Source organism: Phyllostomus hastatus, unplaced genomic scaffold (genome assembly GCF_019186645.2).
Source record: "Phyllostomus hastatus isolate PE091 unplaced genomic scaffold, TTU_PhHast_1.1 phas_contig_283, whole genome shotgun sequence".
Lineage (NCBI taxonomy): Eukaryota > Metazoa > Chordata > Mammalia > Chiroptera > Phyllostomidae > Phyllostomus > Phyllostomus hastatus.
Genome location: NW_025333833.1, coordinates 3,994,893 through 4,013,295, shown reverse-complemented (window position 1 = coordinate 4,013,295; position 18,403 = coordinate 3,994,893). Strand labels below are relative to the sequence as shown.

The following is an 18,403-nucleotide window of genomic DNA, read 5'->3' as shown; positions in this document are numbered from 1 at the left end:
GTAGGTTTGATAAGCTACTGGGCCCACAGAAGCTTCTTGTCTCTGAGACTAGGGATTACTTTTCCTGGATAAATTCTGTGGTGACTGGAATAAATGGTGGTGGTAAAACTGGAGTCAGGTCGGCCCTCCAGGGGACCCCAAGGCTTGTCTGGCCTTCTTTCTACTTCTCTCATGTTCCCTCATCCCTGCCTCTCCTGCCGCTTGACCCAGCCACACCTGCCCACTCCCCCTCTGTCCCTGTTTCTGTCTGTCCGTCTGTCTATCCCCTCTCTCTCTCTCTCTCTCTCTCACACACACACACACACACACACACACACACACAATCATTCTGAAGAAGGATGTGAAGTGACCTGGGTCCTGGACCACGAGCATAACTGAGTTAGGATGCTGAGAATGATGATTTCAGCAAAAGATGGAAAGACAACTTTTTCTTCGGTGAATGTTCTCAGATCCTTTCGCGTAGACTTCTTTGTAAGGCAGGGCTGGGGACTCTCTCTATTGTAGCAGTCCTATAAATGTCTTATCAACTCTTACTGAGACTAAATTCTTGTCTGTGCTCAATTATCTATTTTCGATCATCTTTTTTTCTCTCTACACTGATCTCATGGATTTGGAGGGTTTTCTCACACATCTCAGTTGTCTGGTCATATTTAAGAATGTGATGTTTCGTGTGTGAGCAAGACTTGTCAGCCAGTGCGCTTTGCTTTCAAATGGCGAGGTGGAGAGACTGGGGTCATGGAGATCTAAACAACATCAGGATAATTTTGCTGGGGAACTGAGAGCTGTTTTGAGAAAAAAAAAAAGCCTCAGATTTCGCCTACCAGTGGGCCCGTGTCCCGTGGGGTAGAGTGTGTGTGTTGAGGAGGGGAGGCAACGTGTAGTCTTCTGCAAGAACTCGTGATGAGTCCTTTCAGTGAATGCTCCTGTTGTCAGCCTGCCTTTGCCTCCCACCCGTTCGTCAGTGTTACTTGGGCTTCCCCAGGGCCAGCCTCTCTGGGGTTCCACCAGGTGTGCTGCCTTCCTTTTCAGCTGTCCCCCAGCCCAGGTTCCTGTGCTGTGCCGGCCTCTCGGCCCCCCAGCCAGGCTCTGTCAGCTCCCAGGTTCCTTCCACTCTCTCCTGCAGTTGGTTGGTGTCACCAGCCTGCCAACAACCCTTCGCTTCTTCTCTTTGTTGCTGTGGGTTTATACCCTCAACAAATGTCATTGTTGTCATTTTGTGAGAACTCAGGGGGCAGAGAAGATAAAGACATGCCTGCCCATTTGTTAGCTTCGACTGGAAATCTTCCTTACCTGACGACATTTTTTTTTCCTTGAGTTTTAGAGAGAGAAAGGGGGAGGAAGGGAGGGGGAGAGATGGAGAGAAAGAGAGAGAGAGACAGAAACAGTGACTTGAGAGAGAAACATTGATTGGTTGCCTTTCGTAGGCTCCTCTACCAGGGATTGAACCCTCAACCTAGGTAGGTGCCCTGACTGGGAATTGAACCCGCAACCTTAGCTGTATGAGATGATGCTCCAACCAACTAGCCACACCAGCCAGGGCTTCCTCCAATTTTTTAAATGCTCAAGTGCCAAAGAAACAAACCTAGGGGAAAAAAACCTCTGTTAATGATATAAGGTGACGTGTTTGGCTCACATTTCTTGAAGAGTTTAATGGAAATAACAAACATTCTTTGTGGCAGTTTTTTCATGCTAATGGGCATATGGGTCATGTAAGAGGAATACCACTTAAAACTATGTCCGATGGAGTATGAATGATAGTCAGGGTTGTTCAGTAGGACAGGAGCTTCTGAAACTCTGGAAGACATAGGCTAGGGTGGTGTACAAAGAAAAAAGTCTTTTTTTTTTTTCAGTGAATGCAGTGCTTAGGGATTAGGTGGGTTCTCCTGAGAACAGAGTTGGCAGTGGCATTGCATTAGAGGAGGGCAGCACAAATCTTCGTCGATTTGTCTGTGTCCTAGAGATACTGTGCACAAATCAAGCCCTGTGGGAAGCTCAGCTTTTAATTTATTATTTTAATTTATTGATAATATTTTAATTTATTTATAATAGTTTTGATTGTTTTGTTTCATAGACTTATTTCCCCACCCCATTAATATCATCGACTTAGCCATCTTTAGAAGACATTATTTGAAAGGAAAGTTCACTTGGTGAAGTTGGATGTGGCCACAGCTGGGAGCTCAGTGTCTGTGTTGTGGAGCATGCTGGTCTGCTTCCACCTGGTGGCACGCGGCGGCATTGCAGGGCGGAGCGGTGGGCCGTCGCCGCTTGGCTTCTCAGACAAATCTGTCTTAGCTGGGAACCCTCAGCAGTGCGTGTGTGAACACTTGTTCTTACACACTTGTTCTTTCACAGTGGAGGGGTGGGCTGTGGGCAGGGGACAGTGAACGTTACAGCTGCCACCCAGAGAGGCTGAGTATCCCCGAGGGGGAGGTGTGTTCGTAGACAGTATAAAAGGTAGGCAAGGACGTCACTCAAAACACAGAGAAGCCCGGTCAATACCGGCAGTTAGGAGACACCTGTTCTCCTCCACCTGGAAGGCCCCGGCGAACAGGCCTGGCGGCAGCCCCGAGTGCGTGATGGCGTGAGGGAAAGGCCACTCGCGCCTCTGGGTCGTGCGAACCGAGAGGCAGCAGTGCTTTCTTTCCTCGGCGTCAATCTCCTCGTGCGTTTTGATCCACTGTCTTTCTGAGCCTACTCACACGCTTGCACAAAGATGACCATTTTCGTATCGTTTGAAGGAGAAAACAAAAAATATACCAAACTATTCAGTTGAAAAGTCCATCAGCTGAAGAACAGTTAAGTAGATTTTAATATATTAAAGTTCTGGAGTGTATGCTGTGATTAAAAGAATGAGCTATATCTATGAAAATATCTGTAGGACATATTGTTTGTGGAAAAAGCAAATTGCAGAACCATGGGTAAACATGACACAACTTTAGTAAAGGAACGCTGAGGAGCAAAGTTGTGTTCTCTCCATGCGTGCATGTGCGGAGCCGTCTGAGAACTGTTTATGGGCGGCACGCACAGCAGCTGGCAAGGTGAGAAGGAACCGGGGTGGGGAGGAGGGCAAAGGAGACTTCAGCTGTATCTCTGGTATGTTTCAATGAAAGTACTCAAGAATCACTTGCATAAATTTAACATAAATAAATAATGGTTTAAAATATGATAGAGAACTGTGGTACATTTACACAATGGAATACTGCACAGCAGAAAGAAGGAAGGAGCTCCTACCCTTCGCGACAGCATGGATGGAGCTGGAGAGCATTATGCTAAGTGCAGTAAGCCAGGCAATGAAAGACAAATACCATGTGATCTCACCTTTAAGTGAAACCTAATCAACAAAACAAACAAACAAGCAAAATATAATCAGAGACATTGAAACAAAGAACAAACTGACAGTGACCAGAGGGGAAGTGGGAGGAGATAATGGAGGAGAGAAGGGGAAGGGTCATCAAGGAACTTGTGTAAAGGACCCATGGACAAAGCCAAAGTGGGTAGGACTGAGGGTGGGGGCTGGGAGTGGGTGGGGCGGGGAAAGTGGTGGCAGGAAAATGGAGACAACTGTATTTGAACAACAATAAAAAATGATTAAAATATGATAGAAAAGGAGAAATAAGAAGGAAAATACAGATAGAAGACTTTTGTAAGGTCACAAATAATGTTGGTTGTGGTCTGCAGAGGAGAATCAACACAGCAAAAAGCTGGTTTGGCACACTTGTACTCTTGGTGTGAAGCACGAGACACCTTAGTCTGTTGTCTGAGAAGTTCTGCTGATTGGCAGAGTCATGCGGGGCACTGACGCCTTTCCTGATATCTCAGCCTGCCAGCACAGCCATGCCCACGGGCTGCTGATGCCCTCCAGACTCGGGTCTCAGAAAAGGGTGCTGCGGAAATGCAGTCTTCAGAAGCACCCAGTGACTTACACTTTCCTTGACTTTCTTGGCTGCGAAGATGAGCACCCTGCTGATGATCACCAGGATTCTCCCCTGCTGGCCCAGCCTGTCTCTGCTCATCCACACGATCATCTCCTGTTGAAAACACAGGGGTCGTCCTAGAGCCATGGATTTGCATTTCTTGAACAGAGGCGACCTCGCCGTGTCAAGGGTCCCCACGCCTCTGATTTCACACCTCACCGATATTTACTTAAAAGATACACAACCGCCAGCCAGTAGACTTCCATCTACTCGTGCACTCCTTTGTCTGCTGTGGGAACTACACCTAGGTTTTATGTGTTCGGTTCTACCCAACAAGTATTGACTGATGCTCCCTTTAACACAAGGTGACAAGGGGATCATTGGTCCTTCTTCCTCTTTTCTTTCAAAATACACATTCTCTCTTATTATTTTTTCATCACAGGATCTGATTTTCAGTGTAAAAACTTGAAATGCTATCTGATCCTGAAATGTCATCTTATCCCAGAACTTTCTAAATTCACCACCCAGGTATTTCCTGGCTCATGGTTACAGAGTACATTTCTGGAGGTGGCTTGGTTAAAAAGTTCTTGCAAATTTTGATTTTAGTCTATCTTACTGTGACTTCTGTTTGTCCTAAATCCTCAGGTACAGTGGCACATTAACAACCTTGGGGAGGGACGAACACCGGCCTTTGTTTCACAGGCTGGTCGCTATTAACAGACTTCTGCTTAAGGCAGTCTGTCGAGTCCATAGTATTTATGCCAGTGGCTGGCTGCAGGTGCTCCCATTGTATAAAGCGTTCTGAAATCCATTTCTTAGGGCAGAAGCATCTCTAAAGTTCGGCAGCGGGGCAGGGGGAGGGCATCAGCCTGTGCCTTTTCCAGTAGTGAGAGGTTCAACATTGTTTGAGAATCAGGAGTGTTTCTAGACATGGATGGTGTAAGACTAAGGTGGTTAAGTAACAGGCTCCCAAGTTATAATAGCTCCTTTGCTCATTAGCATTGCATATACTATTGCTCCTTTCTCTGCTTCCATTTCCCTATCTGCAATGTGGGAGAAATAATGGCAACTTCCTCACAGGGTTAAGTACCAAATGAGATATAACCCATGTTGTAAGTATTCAGCTTAGTGCCCGGCATACAGTAACTGCTCCCTAAGCAGCATGGGGGTGGTGGTGCGGAAAGAGCACATGTGGGAGAGGGTTGTAATGATGGAACAAGAATGATACTATAAGAAGCTATGCAGTTAACATTTTAAAAATGTGCAGAAAACATTTGCCTCAAATTAGGCACCAATTAACTCAAGATATTTCACTTTCCTTCACCGTCTTCCTTGTCCTGATGCATGCCGATTCGGCTTCTGTATTTGAGTGTAGTTTATGATTGGACAACCCGCGGATGCTCTGGGTAGAGTAGGTGCATCTGGTTTTCCAGTATTTCCAGACAGCCACCCCCTGATGCCATCATGCATGGAATGCAAAATTAAAGACCACAAGCTGTCCAGAGATGTCTTCTGTCTCTGGCTGGGACATCAGGGACACAGTGAGGTGTGGGATGTAAAAGTGGGTTTGGGATGATTGTTAGGGTTTCTGGGGATAGCATGGTGTCCATGATAATAGGATGACTGTGAATTCCCTAGCTGCAGAGCTGCTAGGGAAGAACACACATATAGATCCTGCCAAAGTTGGCTCGCTGTCCCACCAACTGGTTGTCTACCATCCTGTCTACCATCCCATTCCCTGGTGCCCCGTGTCACTGCCACATGGCGCTAGGCTTCTCAAATGTCTGTTCATGCCATCCTCCCAAAGTTAAATTCTTATAAGGGAGTCTCTGTAGTTCAAATTCAGGGAAGTGATTTCATTTAGGTGTAACTTGCATACCTTGGGAGGAAAAAAATTTTTTTTAGCTGCCAGATATTTGAAGGAGATGTTACATATGGCAAATGGGAAGTAAGAAGTGCAGTGTCCTTGGATTTATGACACAAGAACAAAATTGTTCCTTTTCCCTTTACCTTTAAGATTTGCAGTTTGTAGAAGTCTTTAGACACTAAGATTAGAAGAGTGTCTTCATATACGTTTAAAATACTTTGGTATAATTCCTGAAAAACAAAAATATATTGTAAATAACCAGCATGCCTTACCTAAAATTGTACCCCATTGTCTATAGGTTTTGCATCCTGGTGTCCTGAGTTCTTCCCATAAACCTCAGGTAAGATAGGAGAGTGGTAGCTATGGTGATGAGAGCTCACCCAATGCCATGTGCCATGTGTTTCTTCTAGAACCCGCACGGCCGGTGCACCGTGCGGCTCTGCAGAGGAAATAGAGACCATACACGTTGCTGATCTTACTATGGGACTCTTCCTGGCTCCACTTCTCTCTGCTGCCATTTCCTTCTTTGCAGAACTTGCCAGTAAACTCCCTGTCCTTACTCAACCAGTTAACCAAAAATCCATTCACCCATTTGTCCCTGTAAAACCTATGCAATCCATTAAATCCCGTGGGTTGCAGAATTCATGAACGCAGGGGTAGAGATCAGTGCTGGAAAGTGCTGTGTATCTGTGGTATCTAAAAGGAGCGAAGGAGAAAACCACAAAGGTGTGGTCTGGGAAGAGAGGTTGTGCAGGACTGCTGTGTGCTCGGCGATGTCTCCTCACGTTTAGAGGGGGCAGGCTCTCACCTGCAGGTCCTCGTCATCGCTGCCGTTCCCCATTTCTTTCACTTCCTCCAGACAGGGGATGGTAAATACACTTTTAAAGGATGACTCTATGATCTTCAGCTGAGTTTCAAATTGTAGTAAAGGATCCACAAAGCTGCCAAGGAAAAGGTGTAGTGATTAAATTGAGGAGAAAACAAATATAACCTACTTGTGGTGACTTCTTTTTTTAATAAGAGAGTGTGGACTAGAAAAGGAGGCCCATCTTTTGGCGTTATATGACCTGTGGGTTTTAAATTGTCTCATAAAACTGACGATGGTGCTTTAAATACAAAGGGATGATATCTGTAATCAGTTATTTGGAAATCAGACTATTTTTCTCAATAGACATAATCAGGTAAAGTGGTTACATTCTCAGCCACGCCCAGCATTGGGCACTTGAAATAAGTTACTGCCACATTTTCTCTGATCCATGATACTATGTTTCTCACATTTTAGCATTTCTGATATTGGAATGCATCTTCCAATTGATGGCAAAAGATAGATATGTCAGTTGTCATACAGTTGTTATTCCTTTGGTATATGTGATCTGGATAACAGTCCTTCCTGATTTTTTTTGAGGTGAAAATAATTATATTTTTTAAAGGTGGTGATATTATATGATAAAATATGGAATCTTGTGGGGGACTTAGAATGTCTACTGGTGAAGATACTGTCTCTGAGATTCATTGTTTTGAATGGAATATCTTGGAATATATTAGGTAATTTTCAAATCCTGGAAGATTGATTTGTCATTCATCAGCTGTAATGGATTATTAGGCTCTAAATAGGTATCTATCAAAAGTTTCTAATTGACTTTTCAGTGGAAGGTATTGAATGTCTAGGAATATATGAATTGTTTTAAGAAAATGCAAAATTAAGACCAATGAAATAGAAAACAGTGTCTTTCCATTTACTTTGAAATCCTATCATTGGTCCTAAAACATTGCTAAAATGGTTCAGGTTACAAACAAGGGTAATGAAAGTAGCATGATACTCTGATGCCGTGATCGTCAAATGTGAGGTGGGAAGAAGGCTGAGAGTCGGACACTGGCCACACTGGAGAAGAAAGGCACATGCCACTCTGTGGGTCAGCTTGGGCAGCTGTCCACGAGTCTGGCTTTTTGATGGTGGGGGGTCTGCCTGTGACTCTTTTCCAAAAGAGCAGTCATTAAATTACTAATGTGCGTTACAACAAGTGACAGCTTAGTATAAATGTGTTCTTATATTCCAGGGGGTGTGACTAGGTGGTATGGAAAGGCACTTGAGAAGAAAGAATAAGTGTTCCTTACTAAATTGCTGTGTGAGTTTGCTTTTGTTAAAATTTTGAGCTAAGTATTTGTTTCACAGATTAAAGTGAAGTGAGAAGTAGACCAAATATTGATATACTGAACTTAGGAATTTTTAAATGAAGCAATAAGTCTATTTAGATAACATCGATACACAAAGGGCAGTGTACATATTTGCAAGTATAATTTTCAGGATGAGAATTGAATTTTAAAAAGTAGGTACCTCCTAATAAGAGCATGGGGAAATTATAATAGATGTGATCAGAAAGAAATCAGGAAGGCCATATTAATAAGACACAATGTTTAATTCAAATCAGAGAGTATTAAGGGAGCTAGATATACTTGTTATAAAAAATAAAAGGCATAGTTAATAATGTGGAATATCCAAAATCACATGGAAATGGAATGTATAAATTATTGAATATAATTATTAAAAATATACATTACATTATTAAAGATACAAGGAAAAATGGAAATTATTAAATGAAATCATTAAAGATACAAAAAGAAATAGGAACATTATTATAGGAAAGATTAAGCATTCCCGTATTAGCATATGGTAGGTAAAAATAAAAATTCTGCCCTGGCTGGTGTGGCTCAGTGGATTGAGCGCTGGCCTGCAAACCAAAGGGTCACTGGTTCAATTCCCAGTCAGGGCACATGCCTGGGTTGAGGCCAGGTCCCCAGTAGGGGGCACATGAAAGGCAACCACACATTGATGTTTCTCTTACTCTCTTTCTTTCTCCCTTCCCCTCTCTTTAAAAATAAATAAATAACAATCTTTTAAAAAATTCTGCAAAAGAGATAATGAATATAATTAATAAGGAGGTGTACTTATTATCTATACATATAATAAATTGTATTAAATGAAATAAGGATTATTTTTTGAGACAATGATGAAATGCTGACAAATATTTATGATATGCTTAGCCATAGAAAGTTTTTAAATATGAAAGGATATATGTTTCATTCTATAATTACAATGAGAAATCTGTGTTAGAAATCTATTTTTTAAATTAGAGGATTCAAAAATAATTAAAATATTTAAATACTCTCAGTAGTTTTTCTCATTTAAAATGAAGAAAATAACAAACCAAGCACATATCTTAAAATTTTAAAAGGACTAAAAATATAATCAAAGAAATGAAGGTCCTGGTGATTACGGGGGGGAGAGGGTGTAAGAGGATTATATGGTACTTAAGAAAATAAAGATAAAAAATACAAAAAGAAAAATGTTATAACTTGTAATCATAATGTTTAGTCTTTTTATTAAAAATGAAGGACATAAGCAAAAGGAGTACTTTACAAAATAAGAAAAAGTGGGAAAAAAGAGAAAAAGGGAAGCTCATAAGTATAATGATCCTCAGTGGCAAATTTAAATAAAGATGTAAAAATTAAATCAGAGGACTCAAAACTAAATAATAACTGAGAAGGACTGCATTACTAAAAAAAAAGGAAAAAGCTATTACAAAGGTTTATTAGAAAGAGAATGGATTTATATTTTTAAACTATACAGGCATACATGAAAATATAATGTGTGAATCTTTATGGACCAAATAATATTTGGATGATATATGAAAAGCACAGTCTGTAATAAATAAAAAAATTAAAGGAAAACTATTATGTGGATAGGCAAAAATTGTTAAATTAAAATAAGGAGTGGGGATCATAATCCAGGGTCTGCCGTCCATGAAACCTATAAGATGCAAATTTTGTTTTTATGTGCCTGTGTATTTTGAGGGGAAAGAGTCCAAAAATTTTATCAGATTTACAAAAGAATAGGTTAAACGCATAGATACTGAGGACTTGAATACCAGGTGCTATGCATTTCACCTGCTCTGCATGCATTATTATCTCAATACATCTTCACGGCAACACTAGGAGGTAAGTATGATTGTTACCCCAACTCACAGATAAGGAACCTGAGGCCTAAAGAAGTTAAATGTCTTCTTCAAAGTCACAAAATCTGTCAGTGGTGGAGCTGACATCAGAAGCTTGGTCTGTCTGACCCCAAAGTCTTCACACTTAACCACTATTTCTTTTTGTGTAGTATTTTAAAAATATATTTTATTTATTTATTTTTTTAGAGAGGGAAGGGAGGGAGAAAGAGAGAGAGAGAGAAACATCAATGTGCGGTTGCTGGGGGCCGTGGCCTGCAACCCAGGCATGTGCCCTGACTGGGAATCGAACCTGCGACACTTTGGTTCGCAGCCTGCGCTCAATCCGCTGAGCTATGCCAGCCAGGGCTTTATGTATTTTGTAAATTCTAGTTACTGTGTTTTTCAGCCCTAAGATATACCTAGGTTTTTAGAGGAGGAAAATAGGAAAACAAATTTGAAGCAAAAAAAATGTGGTAAAATATTTAATAACATCAATAGCATAATATTTCACCAATGTAAATGTAAACAGAACTCAACAGCAGCATTAACAGCCATTATTCCTCCCAAATTTGGCCAGGGGGTGGAATTGGGGGTGCGTCTTATAGTCTGAAAAATATGGTAATTCAACTAGGTAAGACACACACACACACACACACACACACACACACACCCCCCCACTTCAAAACAATGAGTTTGTAAGCCTAGAAAAAATCACTAATTAATGGAAATCAGGGATCTGGTTATAACTGGTTATTCAAATGGAGTTATAATAAAAGACAATCTAAAATATATAAACAAATATTTATGAGTATAAAGTTTAAAATTTTAGAACAATGATTTGTAAAAATAATAAAAGAGTAATATAATACTACCAATCATGATTTACCATTGGAATGTAAAAATGGCCCAATATTCTAAAAACTATTAATCAATACATATGTACTAATAGATTAAATAATAGTTCTTTAATCAAACCTGAAAATGTATTTAATAAATTTCAACACCATTTTCTAAGAAAAAAAATAATTTCTTGAAAGGTTTTGTTTAAATCAAGAATGAATATATTGCTAATTGAGAAGTAATGTGTTTTCATTAAAAACAGGAACAGCATAAGGGTTTAATTTCTTATTTTGAAATATTGTGTTAGAGTTTCTTATATTTCAAATAAGACACAGTCTAATAAAAAAAGTTTGGTAAGCTCAATCAAATACAGGATAAACATAACACTGCCCCAAATCCGACTACATCTCAGTACATCAGTAATTGCTTTCCACATGATAAAATGAAACAGAAACCAAAATACAATGTATCTAATAAATTAGGAGTGTGCAAAGTCTATATTAAAAATACTTCAAACTTTTAAGGGAGACATAAAACAAAGTTTGAATAAATAAAAGTATATTCATAAATAGATTATTTATAAATGCCAGTTATTCTCAAATTATTTTACAAACTGTGAAACTGCAATTAAAATTTTAGAACATTTTCATCAGAAGCTAATAAAGCACACTTACATTTCGTTTGGAAAAATAAATTGGGACGACTACCATAGACTACTTTGCTGAAAAAGATCAAGAAAATAAGGAAGCTCTAGCTCAATCAGCTGAGAGAATCTATTATGAAACAGCATTAAATCAAAACAGTGTAGTGGTGTTTATAAAATAAACTCTAAATAATGTGACAGAATAGAAAATGCCCTAATATAGAACTAGCAAACACATAGATAAATTCTCTATCTCCTTTTCCAGGCCAAATGCAGCATTAATTTATTGTGACAGTATTTCATGCTTGGTCAAATTGCAATCTGTTACCACCCTGCTTTTTTTTCTACTTGAAAAGTCTGTTGAGACAGTTGTAGATTCACGTGCCGTTGGAAGAAGCAGTACAGAAAGACCTCTGTACACTTCACCCAGTTTCTCCTAGTGGTAACATTCTCTAAAAACTGTAGTGTAATGCCACCACCACAGTATTGATATCAATTCCATCCACTGATCTTGGTTGGATGGCCCCGGTTTTACTTGTGCACGTGCTCATGTGTGCCTTTAGTTCTATATGATTTTATCGCTTCCGTCAAGATACTGAAGAGCTCAGAACCCTTGAAACCCTTAACTATTCCATCATACAGACAAATACAAAAAAAATAATCGAAATGGTTAAATATGCCTTTAGAAAGGAAGTATCTGAACTCAGCGTTGTCTGTATCAGGGGTCAGCGAACACCTTCTGCGGTATCCAGATAACACGTGAGGCCTGGGTGCCTCTGTCTACTCCGGCTCGGCCCTCAGAGCCCAGAGGGAGCCACGGCGGCATGTGAGTGAGCGGGTGCGGCTGTTCCCCAGCAACACAGCCTTCGTGGACCCTGGAATTTGACTTTCATATCACGTCCACAGGTTATGAAATAGTCTTCTTTTGATTTTCCTCCCAACCATTTAAAAATGTAAAAAAACCCATTCTTATCTCTCAGGATGTACAAAAATAGGAGGCTGTGAACACAGCAGGACTTAGCACACGGGCCATAGTTTGTTGACTTCCAGTCCGTATGATGGCATTGGGAAGCATAGCTTAAATTAGCTCATAAATAAAAATAACTTAGAGACTAGAAAGTAACAAAAATCAAGTAACAAAAAACAAAGAGATACTGAACATAATATTAAAGTGCAATGTAGAATTAATTTTTTTATCAGCTATACAAAAAAGTAAAAGAAAAATATGGATGGCTATGACTATGAAATCATTTCTAACAAGATAAAAAGGAACATATTTAAAACCATAAAAACATCAGGAGATGCTTATTAAATATATACTACCACTAAAATTCAAATAAACTGGCAAAGAAAATGAGAAAATTCATAAATACAAAAACATATAGAAAATATTGTCTTGCTTATATTGAAAGTAATATAAATTAAATAACAATGAGGCAAAATGTTGAACCCATTATGTCATTAAATAGAAAAAAAGTAGGAATGCATTAAATTTAGGTGACTAGCCTTTTAATAAACACTTCTTATTAGTGCAGATTTCTGGATCACAAATTGACAGCATTTATTGAAAGCTCTAAGAAGGTTCATCCCGTCCACATGTGTTAGGGTTCAGGGGAAGCAGAGCCCAGAACAAGATTTAGAGACGCACGAGGTTTTCCAGAGGAGAAAGGAAGGTGGGAGGGTTGGGGCAGGAAGCATCACGGACTGTGAAGGTCCAAGGGGAGTCTGGTCAGGCTGGTGGGGATTCCTTCAGCCAAGTCCCCCCCGGAGCTGTTTGTCCCACTGCATGGCGTCATCAGAAGGAAGGTCTCAGCAATGGTCCTGGTGGGTCTGCGCTGTTGAGTTAGCGGGGCTGCCGACCGATTGGGACCCGGCAGCAGGGCATTTCTGCGGTTGCCTGTCATCTGCGTCTACAACCTCACTCACAGAAGTGTGTTTCCAAGACATGTTTCAGAGAAGATACAGTCTTGTGTGTACACGGAGGATTATCATCATTTTAGTAAAACATGACTTAGAAAATTTCAAATTTTCAGAATACTCTCCTGCCATTAAAATGAAAATGATTATTAAGAAAAATGAAAACTTAAGATATAGTGCCAAAATCAAAAGTACTACAGAAAAATTGAGTGTGCGATCTACTTATGATTCTGGAATAATTAAATTATCTGTCTGTCCATGCAATACAGAAAGATTGGGATAGAAGGAAAGAAATACTTGCTGAGTTAGGATGATGGAATTTGGAATAATTTTTTTTTACAGCTGTGGTTTTTCTCTGTTACATTTTGTAGACAGTCATTCAGTGAAGTAAGAGAGAATTGCAGTTTATCATACCTGGAGTTTATGGACAGGATTAGGGCTTGATCATTTATGATGCTTGTGTATGCATCCCATAGGCTGTCAGCCTTGTGCTCCTGTATCAGGAAAAAGAGAGTAATCCGTGACAACAGACCTGGGAGCCTCGTGGCATCATGGGACCACACTGGACTGCACTAATGGGACTGTTTTGGATGGGGGGATAAGCCCACGAGTTCATAGATGTGTTAAGACAAGGCAAAGTGCAGTTTAAACCCACGATACCAAGTGCTGGCCTTTTTTGGCTTACCACATGTGCTCATATAGTTAGCATTTTCGGACACAGTTTTGTGAGGAGTGCCCATTACCAGGTGCTCTCCTGCACACCACTGTCACTGTTGTCATTCTGGCGTTCTGTAATAACATGGACCTCTGCTTCCAGTCTGTTAGCCAGCTCCTCTTCTCTTCATGGAGCCAAATTTGTCGCTGCGTTATCACTCCCCACGTTATTGCGCTGCCCCTGTTATTTAACATCACGTCTTCCGTTGCACCGCTGACTTACAGCACATACCTTCCTTGTCGGCAAGCATTTACTGGTGCCGTATTACTGCTATGTTTATTTAACGCAAAAGCCAAGGCGCACAGTGGCCAATAATGAGGGTGGGTGAGCTTAGAGAAACTGGTTCTTCAGGGGGGCCATTCTAGGAAGTTACAGGAAGGAGCCAGGGATTTGTTGTTTGGAGTGTGTGACATGCTCACTGGTATTCCCGGAAATTCTCCAGTGCCTGCCCTGGGGGAGGGTGACTGCCATTCCTGCCTTTCACTTCTGTTCTGTGGCTGCGTTCTCTTTCGTCTCATTTCAGCTACTCCCTAATCACCATGGGCCTTCACTGGACACCACAGTAAATGGTAAGCGATAGAACAGTACAGTCCTGGAAATCTGTACTTTGTAAGACATTTGAGAACACTAGGTGCTAGGACCAGTCTAGTGGGCTCTAAGCTTTTAAATATATTATTTTGGCTTTCTTCTCTAAGCTGACCACCTGTTTTTATATATATCTCCTATCACTGACATTTTTGTTCTCTATCTGTTGTCATTCTTGGCCAGAAAAATTGGAGTCATGCCAATTTAAATAGTTCTTTCAATCTCAGATGTTTCCAAGCACATGCATATAATATGTGTTTCTGATGCTACCTTAGCCTGCAGGAAAATTGGGTTGTCATAATAATCACGATTCTGAGGAGATCTGAATTCTAATTATTCCTAATAACTCCCAAGCAGTCCTGGGGATGCTCAGAGGGGGCCATGGACTTGGTCCTCTAGAATATGATGTGAGTCCGCACATTTTTCCTTCATTTCTCGATCACTAGAATTTAGACAACAGCAAAATACCAAAAAGTGCAGAGAGATGGGATACCTGAGTTGGGGGTGTGTATGTCCTGTGCCCTCACCTGCCGGGCTTGCTGTCTGCGCTGGGATTTTACTGAACATAGTGAAGCTGGTGTTGGCCTGTCTCCAGCGCCCTTGCCAAGTCCAGGTATTGAGGGAGCTGAATAAATTCAGCCACCACTCCCACACCTAGTGAAATCATTTCCACTCCTGCAGAAGCCACCAGAGCCAGCATCACTATACTGCAGATGCTCTGTGTTGTGGTTCTCCTTGCTTTTTCTTGTTCTTCTATTGCAAACGTAGGTGACAAATGCACAGTCTGACCCAGCGATGGAACTGAGATTGTCTGTAGAAGTGTCTCTTTCAGTAAGCTTTTAAAGCAGTGCACCCGGTTTATGTAAACAATTTAAAAAGCAATGCACATGCATGTACAAATGGGTAAACAGCTGGCACTGCTGTTTCCAAGTCCCCCCGCCCTAGTGTACGGTTGTGGCCGGTTTCCTGGGCATCCTTCCAGAGACAGGATGTGCACACATGGGAATGGTAGTGGCACTCTTTGGTGGGGAAGACTAGAAGATGGTTCTATTTTTTTCTGTAACTGCTGCTCCAATGCTCTGTCCTCCCTTCTTTACCAACCTCCTGCCCTGGAGTCCCTCCTAAGTAACTGTCACCCTTATTGACTCATTCCATGAATGTTCTGTCTTTTAGTTATTAAAACAGCTTCACCATTATTATTAATACTGAATCCTGTTTAAAATCTCCAACCTCATCATTTATTTGGTTTCCCTCCATTCCCAAGGCAGGCAAGATTCTTGGTTTTGGGGTTGTCAGAAGGTGGCATGGTGCTTATCTCAGTGACTCTGGAATCAGACTTCACAAGTTTGTATCCTGTCTGTGACACTTGGTAGTTATGTGACTGCAGGCGGGTCACCCGCTGCCTCAGTTTCCTCATTTTCCAAGTGGGGATAATGGTAGTCCTTACCCTGTTGGGCAGTTGTGAGGATTAAACGAGCCACTCATTAAAAGCACTCAGAGTGAGCCTCACACACTATGTAAATGCCATGGAAGGGTTAGCCATTTTTGCCATTATGGGAGTGGAAAGGGGGTTTCCTCTCTCACAGTTCGCTTATCTTTATCTTTGGGGTCGTGGCTGTGAACCGGGGAATATCTGCACTCGTGTTTTGTTTGCCCACACCATGGCTTCTTGTCCTCCTCCTGTTGGCATGACTTTATTTCTTTAACTTTAGTTTGAGAGTCTATTTATTAAAGCTGGGGACAGTGAAACAAGGACAGGCCTGGAGCGGCAGCAGCAGCAGCAGCAGGAGAGCAGAGCAGGCGGGGCCGCTCTGGCTGTCCAGGAACGCTGCGGGGAGGAAGTGAGCCCGGGCCGGGCTGCTGTCCGCTCACTGGAGAGTCAGAGAAAAGGGGGCCTTGGGGACAGTTTCAAGGGGTGGTCCTGGGGCAAGCTGCTGCTGCCCACCGCTCCCCTGGTTGCAGGTCTCATAGGGTCCCTTGGAGGTTCGGAGATGTACCCCTGTGGGGGAAGAAGTAGGGGAAGGGAAAAGTGCAGGCATCCTCCTGGGAGGGAGAGCGAGTTGCTGGTCATCACTTGTGACACAGTTGGGCGGGAAGGATTTCCCACAGTGGGATGATGGAAGGAGAGGGCAGACAGTGTGGTGGGTCAGACTTGCTCCCTTTTGAATTAAGGTTGCAGGTCATTTCCAAGGTCACACAAGGGTATACAAGAACATGACTTTGTAGTGGAAAAAAAGCCAAAAACACTGTCCAAAAAAACTACCATTTTTCTCTTTCACCCCCACACATGTATTTTAGGTACTAGTTATGACAGTCTCACGATGGAGAGAAATGTTTTCCCCCAAGAGATTTTGGTTACATTAATGTCCTCGTAGAATATAACATACCAGGTGTTGCCATTTCACACTGGACTGCAGACTCTGGAGGTCAGTGACTAGTCAGGGAGAAGAAGACCAGTTAAAAGGAAATACGCTCAATTTCTTGATATATATTTAATGTCTTACCACTGAGTGTGGTATATTCTGAAATTTGAAGCTGGTATGACTTTGATGGTAAAGCCCAACACATACCCACACATACACTAAAACTTCAGACAAATTCATTATGAATGTTTTTGAACAACACTTAACACAAAGATTAGCAAATAGGATACAGAAACATATTAAAAGAATACTGAACTATGAGCAAGTGGTATTTATTCCAAGCATGCAAGGATGGTTCAATAAAAGAAAACCTATAATATAATTCTCAACATTAATTGCTCCAAAAAAAGAGAAAATTCACATGATCATTTTTATTGAGGCAAAAATTTATGGTAAAGTTTAAATCTATTTTATTGATTTCAATTCTTAATAAAATAGATACGCAGTTAATTTCTTAATGTGGTATATGAACACAGAGGCTATAACCAGATGTAATAAGGAAATAACTAGAAATATTCTCATTAAGAACAAGACAAAAATGACCACTATCATTTTCCATTTCTGGACATTCCATCCACCATTGTTAGAAAACAGAAAAATAAAGTGTATTAAAATTGAAAAGGAAAAGGCTTTATTATTTTTGAATTTATACTTCATGGGAAAGGTACTTCATAAGTGCCTTTTAAATTTCTTTTATGTTATCAAAATTATTTAATTAGAATTGCATTCATCAATTAATAATATGTTTGGGTAAATCCCATATAAAACCTTCAGGACCTGCTATGTTTTTGTTTGGTTGAGGGGGTAGCCCTTTGAAGATTATTTTTATAACTTCCATTTTAATTACTCTGCTTAGATTTTTTAGGTCTCTTGCAATTCACTTTTTAAAATATTTTTAAAAATTTTAGAATAATTTTATGTTTACAGAAAAGTTGCAAACATAGAACAGAGTTCTCATATGTCCCTCACTGACAGTTTCCTGTAATATTACCATCTTACTTAGTTGAGGCACATTAGTCAAAACTAAGAAATTAGTATTATTAATGAAACTGTAGGCTTTATTTGGATTTCATTAGTTTTTCCACTTGTATTCTTTTTCTGTTCCAGAGTCTGATCCGGAATCCCTCACTGCATGTAGTTACCTGGTCTCCTTAGTTTCCTTCCCTTCTGTCACTGTCCTACAGTCTTTCCTTGCTCATGACCATGACAGTTTGAGGAGGACTTGGTCACATATTTTGTAGGACATCACTCAGTTTTCATTTGTCTGGCGTTTTTCTCATTGTTGGATGGGAAATACAGGATTTTGGAAAAATATCACAGAAGTAAAATGTCCTTATCATGAGATAGTACAGATTTTGAATAAATTCACTAGTCCTATTCTTTTCCTATTATCAAATTCAGGGATTTGACACCCTGGCTGGCATAGCTCAGTGGATTGAGCGCAGGCTGCGAACCAAAGAATTGCAGGTTCGATTCCCAGTCAGGGCACATGCCAGGGTTGCAGGCC

General features: G+C 40.8%; 1 protein-coding gene across 1 annotated transcript in view; it reads right to left on the bottom strand.

Annotated features, from left to right (window-relative positions):
• MROH9 (maestro heat like repeat family member 9) overlaps positions 1 to 18,403 on the bottom strand; it is a 128,162-nt gene that overhangs the window by 27,528 nt on the left and 82,231 nt on the right. Inside the window, exons 2-5 of the mRNA XM_045838364.1 lie at positions 13,588 to 13,667; positions 6,590 to 6,722; positions 5,925 to 6,011; positions 3,924 to 4,028 (exon numbers count right to left, since the gene is read on the bottom strand). Coding sequence (XP_045694320.1) covers positions 3,924 to 4,028; positions 5,925 to 6,011; positions 6,590 to 6,722; positions 13,588 to 13,667 — 405 coding nt within the window. The remainder of the gene's footprint in view (positions 1 to 3,923; positions 4,029 to 5,924; positions 6,012 to 6,589; positions 6,723 to 13,587; positions 13,668 to 18,403) is intronic.